General features: G+C 47.5%; 1 protein-coding gene across 1 annotated transcript; it reads right to left on the reverse strand.

The window, feature by feature from the left end:
• Nucleotides 1-11,299: 11,299 nt before the first annotated feature.
• LELP1 (late cornified envelope like proline rich 1) lies at nt 11,300-11,620 on the reverse strand (the record flags this gene model as incomplete). Its single annotated transcript, XM_080691956.1, has 1 exon — nt 11,300-11,620. One exon carries the CDS (start codon nt 11,618-11,620, stop codon nt 11,300-11,302), a length of 321 nt encoding a protein of 106 aa, XP_080548082.1.
• Nucleotides 11,621-12,541: the final 921 nt, after the last annotated feature.

The following is a 12,541-nucleotide window of genomic DNA, read 5'->3' on the forward strand; positions in this document are numbered from 1 at the left end:
AGTACAAGATGGTGGAGGCCTACGTGCACACATCACTCATTTAGCCCTCCCCAATTCCTACCCCATTTCTTCCCCCTCCCTCCTTCCCATGTTTGGCTTAGTGATTGACTTTGATATGTTTGTGAATGTACGTTATGTACATTAGAGAATTCCCCTCTTCAGTTTCCTCCTTTTGAGAAGGTAAAATGCTACTTCACAAATTTCTTGTGAGGAGCTGGTTAGAGAATGTCTTAACTAACATATGAGACCATGCAGATGCCTAGAGAATGTTAGTACCGTCTGAGTCAGTTCAGGACTCACCCCCATGTGGAGGCCTTGCTTGATTTTCCCAGTTCTTTTTTGTTCTGTGTCCTTTTCTCCGTGGCTTTGACATTTAGTCTTTGACTTGTACCGTTCTACTCACTGTGATGCATAGACAGTGTACAGCAGAGGGAGCTGGGGTACCTGATTCTGTCCCTAACAAGGTGTATCTGACCTCAGTCCAGCCCCAGACCCTTTCTGACTTCAGCTTCATTATCACCAAAAGAGACAAGTTAGAGCCGGGCATGGTGGTGCAGGCCTGTAATCCCAGCACTAAGGAGGCTAAGACAGGAGGGTCGCAGGATCAAGAACAGCCTCAGTAACTCAGTAAGACCTTGTTTCAAAATAAATAAATAAATAAATAAATAAATAAATAAATAATAATACATACATACATATATACATACATAGGGTTGGGGGTATAGCTCAGAGGTAGAATGCTCCTGGGTTCAATCTTCAGCACCAAAAAATAAAATAAATAAATAAAAGCAAGTTAGATCTGGGTGTGGTGGCACGTGCCTGAAATCCCAGTACTTGGATAAATGTGATCATAAATGGGGAATCCAGATATCTATGTGACTCTGTGTGTTGATACCTGCATATGTGTGTGTTAGTTACCTTTGAGTAGGTTATAATATACCCACAGAAATGCCAAGAGATGTCCAGTCTTTTGTTCTTGGCATGTGGCAGTGGCCCAGCCAGTTGGCTTTTTCTATTTACACAGTGGGAGTATTTAGGGGTCTGAGTTCCTTAAGAATAAACCTTAGTGGCCCAGTTTCTGGTGCTGTGACTTGGATAGCTTCGGGGGAAATTGTCCTACCCCGAATCTTAAGATATGGTGAATAAGTAGTTTCTCTGATGATCCCCAGCCCTCCAGCAAGATTGGGGATAATCTTATTCAGTGCCATCTGAGATTTTAGATTTTAGGCTTCTGGGACTATCATTATTGGGAGCCAGGGCATAATTAGACAGGGTCAGCAGAAAAGACTCAGGTGTGTATAGGACATTGTTGTTTTCCCCCCCAACCCCATCAAATAACTATCTCCTTTGTTCAGATCATAAAAGTTCCCAGACTCCTCTGATTCACTCTTCTGCATATTATAGGGCAGTGGGTCCGATAAAGCTGAAAAAACACAGAATGTGGCTCATCCTGTTTCCTGGGGAGCAGGTGCCTCTGAAGAACTCACGAGCTTGTGAATTCCTGGGAGAGACTCCACTCTTCCCTCCCTTCCCTTTTCCCCATGTTGCCAACACAGGGAGTCTGAATCAGTGATGTGGGAGGAGCTGTGGATCACGGGCTCCTGTGGCCAGAAGGGATGGACCGACTCGAGAGGCCGTCTGATTCCACTTCCTCGTTCTAGGCCCAGCACGTGCTTTAAACAGGAGGTGCAGAACTATCTATCAACTGCATTTTTTAGGATGAGGAAAGTGAGATTCAGAAGAGCTGGAGCCCTGTTCAAGGTCATGTGGTGAGCTCGTGTCTGGTCTGGGCATTGGAGTGTAGGGTAAACATTCAGGAAGGTCACTGTGCTGGAGATTCTTTGTAAGTTTTTAGAAGACCACAAGGATGCAGACCATTCTGTGATTCTTAACATTTTGGGAAACGGGAGACAATATCCATATGTCTATGCAACTCTGTGTGTTGATACATGCATGTGTGTGTGTGTTATTTCCTTTTTGAGTAGGTTATAATATACCCATAGGAAGGCCCAGTCTTCTGTCTTCTGCATGGTGCAGTGGCCCAGCCAGATGGCTTTTCCTAGGTACAGAGTGAGAGTATTTAGATGTCTGAGTCCCTTAAGAATAAATCGTAGTGGCCTAGTTTCTGGTGCTGTTGTTTGGATAGCTTTGGGGGGAAATTGCCCTACCCCTAATCTTAAGGTGAGTAGGTAGTTTCTCAGCAAATGACTTTGCTTCCAGGGGTCAGAGAACCCAGATTAAGGGCCACTAAAAAAGGTTTATTTGAGGCTCATGGTTTCAGAGATCATGACAGCCAGGAAGGGAGGAAGGAAGGAGAGAGAGAGGGAGAGGGAGAGGGAGAGGGAGAGGGAGGGAGGGAGGGAGGGAGAGAGAGAGAGAGAGAGAGAGAGAGAGAGAGAGAGAGAGAGAGAGAGATGACCTACACCTGGGGGACATTATTTTTTATTCAATACTGGAATGCAACCCAGGGGGATTCTACCTCCAAGCTACACCCTCAGCCCTATTTTTGATTCTTTATTTTGAAACAGGGTCTCACTGAGTTGCGAAGGGCCTCACTAAGTAGCTGAGGCTGTCTGCAAACCGCGGTCCTCCTGTCTCAGCCTCCCAACTGTTGGATTACAAGCGTGCGCCACCACACCCAGCTTCTGAGGGACATTTTATATCCAAACTATAATACCTTCAAATATATTTTTCCATGCTTTCCTGGAACTTATGCATTCTTCCCCCAACTCCACTGCTTCACACAGTAGATGGCAAGAAGCCCTTGTTCCTGAGGGCGATGAGATAGGAGTCCAAGTGACCACCTGGGTATCTGAATGGTATTGGCATCATGGCTTTCGAAACTCAGCTTCCCATGCCAGGGGCTTGGTGGAAATTGTCTCACACCATCGCCCCTTTCTCACCCCTTGGTGAGAATTTTTTCTCCTTTAGGTGAAGATACTGAGACCCTTTCTCCCACTGAGGCTAAATACTTTGGGCCACACAGCTGACCAGTGCAGAACTAACTGCAAATACTTGTCTGCAAGATGTCAAGTCCCTGCTTGGAGAAACGTCTATCGCCAAGGCAGCCTGCGCATCCCTCGGGTGGCCAGGGCGAGGGCCGGCATGATCGGCATCTGTGGCCTAAGAAGAAGGTGGCCACGGGCAAGACTGTGACCAAGACAAGAGGTCAAGGGTCACAATGGGCAGGAGCTCGGTCCAAGCCTCTCACTTCTCTTTGGAACAGTGGTCCCAAGACCACTGAGTACACACGCACTATTTATTTGTTTTTTTGATACTGGGGATTGAACCCAGGAGCATTCTACCTCCGAGCTACATCCCCAGCCTTATTTTATTTTTATTTATTTTCCTGGAAAGTGTTTATTTTCTTTAAAAGTTTTTTTATTGCTGTATTGTAGTCATACCTCTTAGCGAAGTACAAGATGGTAGAGGCATACACGCACAAATCGCTCAATTAGCCCTTCCCCAATTCCCGTCCCTCCCTCCAGCTCCCTCCTCATGTTTGGCTTAGTGATTGACTTTGATATGTTTGTTTCTGCACATCATGTACATTAGGGAATTTCCCTCTTCCCCCTCCGTCCCTCAGTTAGGTCGCCTTATTTGCTCATCTATAGCGTATCTCCTCTGTCTAGAGTTCCTCCTATGACCCATTTTCTCCCTCGCTTCTGCATATGAGGGAGCGATTCCGATTTCTTATTTCTTGTGATTGACTAGTCTCATTTAGCATGATGTTCTCCAGTTTGTTTGTTTGTTTGTTTGTTTATTTATTTATTTATGGTTGGTACTGGGGATGGAGCCCAGGGGCATTCTTCCTCTGAGCTACACCCCCAGTCCTATTTTTATTCTCTATTTTAAAACAAGGTCTTAGCCGGGCGTGGTGGCGCACGCTTGTAATCCCCGCGCCTGGGAGGCAGAGACAGGAGGATCGCGCAGGTTCGAAGCCAGCCTCAGCTACTTAGTGAGGCTCTCAGCAACTTAGTGAGAACCTGTTTCCAAATAAAATATAAAATAGGTCTGGGAGTATAGCCCGGAGGTAGAAAGCCTCTGGGTTCCACCCCCAGTACCACACACACAAAACAACAACAACAACAACAACAAAAACAAGGTCTTACCGAGTTGCAAAGGGCCTCACTAAGTAGCTGAGGCTGGCTGCGAACTTGTGATCCTCCTGTCTCAGCCTCCCAAGTCCCGGGATTACAAGCTTCCCTACCAGTCCCAGCCCCACGCATTTATTATTAGTGAACATCTGCTCTATGTGTCTGGCTGGGTCTTCTCAGAGAGTGTATGGTCCTCGTGAGAGAGTCAGCTTATAAACAAATGACCAGGATATAGTTTGAGCGGCATCCCAGGAGAGGAGTCAGGGATGCCCTAGCAGCACAGAAAGGGGCATCTTACCTGTCCAGGGATGAGAGGTGGGAGGTTTCCTGGAGCAGGTGACCCCTGAGCTAAAGGGTGAGGATCTGCCCAGGTGGGTCGGTCATTCAGAGAAGGGCTCCGGGGAAGAGGAATGTAGAGAAAAATCAAGTGTAAAATTGTAAAGGCCAGAGACTCTCTGCCCGGCACCAGAAAAGCCATCCATGACCTGCTCCTGGGCTGCAAAGTGTAAGAGGTGGAGAAGGGGTGAGAAGGGCCGATCGAGGGAAGCAGGTGGCAGACCTTGAACATTTTTGGGTGATAGGTTCTGTTTTTGGTACTGGGGATAGAGCCCAGGGGCATTCTACCTTTGAGCTACACACACACACACACACACACACACACACACACACACACACATATACATACATATATATATACATATATACACACATGTTATTTTCAAACTATATAAATTACATATATAATATCAAAATATGTATAATATATAATATATATTATTTTCAAACAGAGTTTCACTAAGTTGCCGAGGCTGGCTTCAAACCTGTGATCCTCCTGCCTCAGCCTCCCAAGTACTGGGATTACCAGTGCTGCTTTCTAGGTGAAGGGAGATCCTGGAGAGTGTCACATTTGGATCTGAGGTCTAGCACTATTTCATGGCTGGCTTCGGCCAGGAGGAAGATGAGCCCCGAAAGCCCAGTAGGAGGTTGGAATCGTGTACATGAGAGATGACGAGGGCATTTCTGGTTGGAGCAGCGGTGGAGCCTCTGTCTGAGAAGAATTTTCTTTGAGCCTGGGAGAGAGCACGTGTCTCAGGGGGCGAGGTGTCTGAGGTCTCACTCACCTGCAAAACACATCCGGGCGTGCAATTGATCATCAGTTTGTATCTTGGACTTTATGTGCTTGGCCAGGGACCTCTCCTGTTTATTTATTCATTCTCTGAGCATCAGCAGCTGTGACGCAGCAGCAGTTAAGACTTATCATCAATAACCTGCCTCTCAGCCTGCTGTGGGTGCCCACACTTGTAATCCCAGCATTTGGGAGGCGGAGGCAGGAGGATCACGGTTCGCGGACAGCCTCAGCTACTTAGTGAGGCCCTTTGCAACTCAGTAAGACTCTGCTTCAAAATAAAGATTAATAAAAAAAAAATTGGGCCAGGGGTGTAGCTCAGAGGTAGAATGCCCCTGGGTTCCATCCTCAGTACTGCAAAACGTAAACAAAAACAAAACACCCCCAAAACCAAACCAAACAAAACAGCAAAAACAAACAAAAAACCCCTGCCTCTGCTCATGTTTCTGGGCTGGAGTCTTTGGTCACATGGGAAAGCCACATCTTGCCATCTTCCCAGCTGCCCTTCACGGGGTTGGGGGAGTGGAAGATGCTACCAGAGTTTCTCTGGCTTTGAAGCATGAGACAGCCCAGTGACTCTACGCCCAGGCCTCTCTAAGCCTTGATCGGTGGTGGGGTCTCCTTTTGTGGTCATCCTAACGGACCCTCAGAACTCCTTGGCTGCACCGAGAGGCCTTGGTCCCGCCCGGGTCTTTATCTCTCCGCCATTGGGCCGGCGCTGTGTGGACTCAGGTGATGTCACTCTTCAGGTGTTTCTTATTTATACAACCCTCTACCATTTGGGGCAGACTCCCGGGACTGCCGCTGGGGCCTGGAGTAATTATAGCATTCTGTCGTGAAGAGGTGGCGCCTTCGTCAGGATCTGGCCATCTCCCCCAGGACTGCCTTTGATCCAGCTCTTGGCTGGGGAAGTAGCCATTAGGAGATGTCTATCTTTGGTTTCATTTGCATGGGAGAAATAAGCGCTAAATCAACAATGAGTGCGTTCATGTTCTCAGAACTGGCTTCCTCCCAGTCTGGGCCCAGAGGTCTTGGGAGAATGTAGCTCCTAATTGATAATCCCATGCGGCCACTTGCAAGCCAGGGACTGAGATCCTACACCAGGAAGGAAGGCACTCAAGGCGAGGTGCCTTCTACCTGGTGCATGGTCCCTAAGGTGTCCTTCCAAAGTCTCCCAGTTGGGCGTGGTGACACACACTTGTAATCCCGGCATTTGGGAGGCTGAGATAGCAGGGTCGCGGTTCAGCCTCAGCTACTTAGTGAGGCCCTTTGCGACTCAGTGAGATCCTGTTTCAAAATAAAGAATCAGAAATAGGGCTGGGGGTGTAGTTTAGAGGTAGAATGCCCCTGGGTTCCATCCTCAGAACCGCCAAAAAAAAAAAAAAAAAAAAAATGTCTCCCTGATCTGGGGGCGGGGGTGTCTCTGAAATATTCATGATTATTTCATTAATTATTATTTTATGGCTATTTTTCCAATTACTAATTAAAATAGAAATATTGGTTCTCCAGAACCCCATTGTCCTAAAATAATGAGAATATTCACAAATTTCCTTCTATCATTATTATTAGTAGAAGTCACAGATGCTTTTGGCTAAAGATAATTGCTTTATGCTGTATGTTCAATTGAGGCCTTATTTTTTCTCATTAGCATGTTTTTAAGACTGCAAAATGTTCCATTAAGTAACAGATCAAAGTTTATTTAATCAAGCCATGATATTTAAATGTTTTAGGACTGGGGGTGTAGGTCACAGGTAGAATGCCCCTGGGTTTGATGCCCAGTACACATTTTAAAAAAAATGGTTTTGAAGGTACACTTTGCTGATCACCTTTATTAAAATAGCTCTCCACATATTTTTTTTTTTTTTTGGTGGTACTAGGGGTGGAACCCAGAGGCTTTCTACCTCCGGGCTATACTCCCAGACCTTTTTTATATTTTATTTGGAAACAGGGTTCACTAAGTTGCTGAGAGCCTCACTAAGTAGTTGAGGCTGGCTTCGAACCTGTGTGATCCTCCTGTCTCAGCCTCCCAAGCGTGGTGATTACAAGTGTGCACCACCACGCCCGGCCAGCTCTCCACATTCTGAAATTATTTTCTTTGCCTAGGTTTTATGAAGTGGGAACCACTGGGCCAGAGAATATTGAATTGTTGTATGCTTTGCCAAGTTGTTTTCTTTTTTTTTTTTAAAAGATTTTTTGCTTATTTACAAAACAGACAACAGTGGTACACTCTTTTAACACTGGAATCTGGGATTATTATTAAAAAGATAATATATGTAGAAGGATGCCACATTGTTCATCCTCCTCTCCTCTCAATCCTTTTCTCTCTCTCCTTCCTCTTCCTCCAACTTTTCTTTTTTCTGTGGTCTTAGGGATTGGACCAAAGGGTATTCTACCTCCAAGCTACATCCCTGAACCTTTTTCTCTTTCTTTCTTTCTTTCTTTCTTTCTTTCTTTCTTTCTTTCTTTCTTTCTTTCTTTCTTTCTTTCTTTCTTTCTTTCTTTCCTACTGGGGATGGAACCCAGGGACATTCTACCTCTGATCTACATCCCTTGCCCTATTTTTTTTGTGTGTGTGTGTGTGTGTGTGTGTGTGTGTGTGTGTGTGTGTGTGACTGGGGTTCCTGGAAGCCCTTCTACCTCCAGGTTACACTCCCAGACCCATTTTTATATTTTTATTTGGAAACAGGGTCTCTTAAGCCAGAGAGGCTGCGCGATCCTCCTGTCTCCGCCTCCCAAGCGCGGGGATTACAAGCGTGCGCCACCACGCCTGGCTCCTTTGCCCTATTTTATACTTTATTTGGAACCAGGGTCTAAGTTACTGAGAACCTCATTAAGTATCCGAGGCTGGCTTCGAACCTGTGTGATCCTCCTGTCTCAGCCTCCCAAGCGCTGGGATTACAAGTGTGTGCCACCACACCCGGCTAACCTTTTAATTTATTTATTTAATTAATTAATTAATTATTTTTTGGTGGTACTGGGGTTCCTGGAAGCCCTTCTACTTCCGGGCTACACTCCCAGACCTATTTTATACTTTTTTTTGGAAACAGGGTCTCTTAAGCCAGCGCAGCTGGCTTCGAACCTGCGCGATCTTCCTGTCTCCGCCTCCCAAGCACGGGGATTACAAGCGTGCGCCACCACGCCCGGCTAACCTTTTTATTTTTAAAAACGGGGTTTTGCTAGGTTGTGGAAAGTCTCACTATGTTGCTAAGGCTGTCCTCAAACCTGGGATCCTCCTCGCTCAGCCTCCCAAGTACTGGGATTAGAGCCGTGTACCACCACACCCTGCTCCCTCCTTTCTTTTCTGATCTCTTGTGCAGTGGGTGAGTTTTCCTCCTGTATTTATGGTTAACCTCAGCGCCCCTCATACACCAACCTAGACTTCCAGAGGTCCCTGGCATTTATCAGACACTCTCTGCAGAACACTGGAGTGTGGAGATCTGAACCTTGCCAGGAGATCCTGAAGCCTTAAGGCCTTTGCACATCCAATAAAGTAACTGGTAGTTTCCATATCTGGAAACACGAAGCTGCACCCTAAAAAGCCCTTGGCTAGCTTGCATGTTCTAAGAGTCTTCTTCTATGATTAGCTGATTACATGACCTTGATTGGAAGGGGTCCTTGGCATCTTTTTCGGGGCACAATTCAGACTACCTGTACTGGCCACACCCTTTGCTTCCAGATGTCTGTCCTTCCTGGAAGGATGGAGTGAGGTAAGAGCTATTGGTGTGGCAGGATTCCATGGAAGGCTGCACTAGAGTTGTCCTCTTTCGTGATCGGTTCTTAATGCAGCAGGGGGTCCTGCATCCATGCCCATTTGCATACTGTGGACTTGGATAATTCACAGCTGGTTTCTCTGTGCTTCAGAGCCTTGTCATCTGCTTGGCCACAGGGGTAGACCTTAGAAGGCAACCGGGCTCCTTTCCTGGAGATCACAGGAGCAGTCGAGTGCCCAACCTGTCTACCAGCAGGATCTGCGGCTGGCCCAGGACCAGAGGAAAGGAAACCAGAAATGAGAGAGACTGGAATAAAAGGGTGAGCCCACGCACACAGGCCCCAAGGTCCTGGCCGCTATGGTTCACTCTTTAATTCTAGTTTCTGTTCTAATATCATTCTTTTGAGCTAGTAAATTCCTTTTTGTGAACTAAGCCAGTTTTTTCTTTCTTTCTTTCTTTCTTTCTTTCTTTCTTTCTTTCTTTCTTTCTTTCTTTCTTTTTTTTTTTTTGGTGGTACTGTGGTTCCTGGAAGCCCTTCTACCTCCGGGCTACACTCCCAGACCTATTTTTACATTTTTATTTGGAAACAGGGTCTCCTAAGCCAGCACGCGCGGCTGGCTTCGAACCTGCGCCATCCTCCTGTCTCTGCCTCCCAAGCGTGAGGATTACAAGCGTGTGCCACCACGCCCGGCTAGTTTTTTCTTTTTTGGGGACTGAGAATTGAACATGGGGCATCCTACCTCTGAGATACACCCCTAGCCCTTTTTATTTTGAAACGGACGAAGTCTTGCTTAAGTAGCTGAGACTGGCTTTGAACCTGTGACCCTTCTGTCTCAGCTTCCCAAGTATTGGGGTTACAGATGTGAGCCATTGAGGCTGGTAAACTAAGCCAGTTTGATGTAGACTCTAGCTCCTTGCAAATAATCCCTACTAACATGTTAGCTGCGAATGCTTTCTCTATGCATTCATAATTGGGGGTCCACTCAGATGCATATCTGTTTTTTTTTTAGTATCTAAGTTCTTTTTGAAGCATTACAGATTTTCAGAAAGTTGTAAAAATAGAGGTCTCATGTACCCTTTAACTGTAATTTTCTCAATAGTAATATAACTATGGTTCAGTATAAAAGCCAAGCTCCTTTTCTATTTTTTTTAAATGTCAATCTGGCTGGGTATGGTGATGCACACCTGTAATCCTAGTGCTTGAGAGATTGAGACAGGAGGATCACAGGTTCGAGGCCAGCCTCAGCAATTTAGCAAGACCCTGTTTCCAAATAAAAAATTGAATAGGGCTGGGGTGTGTAGCTTGGAGGTACAGTGCCCTTGGGTTCAATCCCTACCACCACAACACACATACAAAAAATGGCAATCTGTGTGTTTGTCTATTGGGGTACATGAGAGCTGACCTGTGCTCAGGAGACGTCTCCTACAGCCTAACCAAGAAGCACCGATCCATTGAGTACAGGTGTGCTGGTGCTACACCTGGGCGAGTGTATCATGCTTGCTTTACCTAGCGCCCACCACGTCCCCCTAAGCCAGGCGCTAGACATTGGTTAACTGGTAAACCTCCCAACATTGCTTCAACACCAGGACTTTTAGTATCCTCATTCCTTTTGCAGAGAGAAGGAAACTGAGCTTCCAAGAAGTGAAGCAATTTGAGTTGGTGGGGAGCAGTCTAGATTTTAAGGCAGGCAGCCCAAGGGTATCACAACGGGAACAGCAGAAACGGAGGTCGAATGTCTTTTCCTGAGCCTTTCTGGACCTTTGGTCAACTGCACTCCTTTCCCCTCTCCGGTATACACTTTACCAGCTGCAGCCAGAGTTGGCGGTGTTTCAGGCTTTGCACAGCCGGGCTGGTGTTCCCTGGCTACACCCTCCTCTCAGCAGACTGGGGGAGCAGAGGGGAAGCCAGTCCTTGAAGGCCACTGATGGTGACAGACCTGGGGCTCCGGCCTCATTCCCTGGGGCCTGCTTCTTGGTGCTCTAATGCTCGAAAACAACAAAACCGAAATCAGCCGGGCATGGTTGGCGCACACGCTTGTGATCCCAGCATTCGGGAAGCTGAGACAGGAAGATCGCAGGTTCGCCGCCAGCCTCAGTTACCACTTAGTGAGGCCCCTTGCAACTCAGTGAGGCCCTATTTCAAAAAGAAAGACTAAAAAATCGGGCTGGGGGTATAGCTCGGAGGTAGAATGCCTCTGGGCTCCATCCACACACAGTACTGCAACAAAAATAAGACAAAACTGAAATAAACCTGAGCCCACGGAGACACGCTGAGGATGCGCAGCAGAGGAACTTGTTTACTTGTCAGTTCATGGTGTTAGTTCTGGCCACACAGCGTAGCTCCTGGTGGCAGTGGCCGGGGTGCCTCACTCCGGGGGTGGGCAGGGAGGCGGGCACTTGGGCGGGCAAGGCTTGACGCAGGGCTTGTGTGGACACTGCGGGGGGCAGGGCGGGGGACAGGGCGGGGGGCAGGGCGGGGGACAGGGCGGGGGGCAGGGCGGGGGGCACGGAGAGGGGCACTTGGGCGGAGGGCACTTTTCCCGCGGGCATTTTTCCGAGCAGCGCTGCAGAAGCTTCTTTAGACAGCTGGGCTGGCACTTGGCTTCACACTTCTGCTCGCACCTGGGGTCGCACACCTTGGGCTCGGCCTTGGGGTCGCTGGGCTTGTTCTTCTCCTCACTCGACATTGCCTGTTGATGGTGGAGGCCCTGCAGAGAAATAGGGGGCGGGAGAGGATTTGTTCAGACATTTCCTGGCTTCTAAAAAGCCCTTCCGGAGGAGGTTAGTTTCTCTAGAACTTGCCACGTGAGTGCTGGTCTCAGCCTGGCTGTGGGCTTGGGGGCCGTGATTGTTCTACCCTTGCTCTGATGGTTTTCCTCTTACTCTGGTCTCCGTTTTTCAGATGCCAGTGAGGTTTTTTGGTTTTTTTTTTTTTTTCCGATATTGGGGATGGAACCCAGGGGCATTCTACCACCGAGTGACACCTCCAGCTCTAGTTTTTAATTCTTCATTTTGAAACAGGGTCTCACTGAGTTGCGGAGGGCCTCACTAAGTAGCTGAGGCTGTCTGCGAACTGCGATCCTCCAGTCTCAGCCTCCCGAATGCTGGGAGTACACACGTGCACCACCACGCTTGGGTGCCAGCGAGGTTCTTAGATGAATCTTGGGGGTTATGAGATAAAATACATGTAAGAACTCTATTTCCATATAGTCGGTATCTTCTGGGACCCCAGGTGTTCGGTGTAACTAGTTTAAACCATTATTTCGTAAGAGTCCATTAAGTTTGGTCATGCTGCTAAACACATCCTGGGCACAGCAAAAAGTCACTTCCCCAACCCCCTGGAGAGAAACCAGAGGTATATTGAGTGGATTTTGGAATCCAAGACTCCTCCTTCAAGCCTGTGTCCTGCCTAAGCCACCCAGATCCAAAGGTTTTTTGGTGGTCTGAGAAAGGGATGGTTGCTGAGTTTCCTGCCATGACTGGGTCCCATGGGCCCTGTAGAACTATTCCCCTCCCCGGCCTCCAGCCAGATTCTGACAGATGAGTCAGGGTAAGGGAAGAGGAGGAGATGAACTGGGGCATTCTAACTTCTCGGAAAAAAAAAATGG

The sequence above is a fragment of the Muscardinus avellanarius genome (assembly GCF_963383645.1).
Source record: "Muscardinus avellanarius genome assembly, chromosome: 3".
Lineage (NCBI taxonomy): Eukaryota > Metazoa > Chordata > Mammalia > Rodentia > Gliridae > Muscardinus > Muscardinus avellanarius.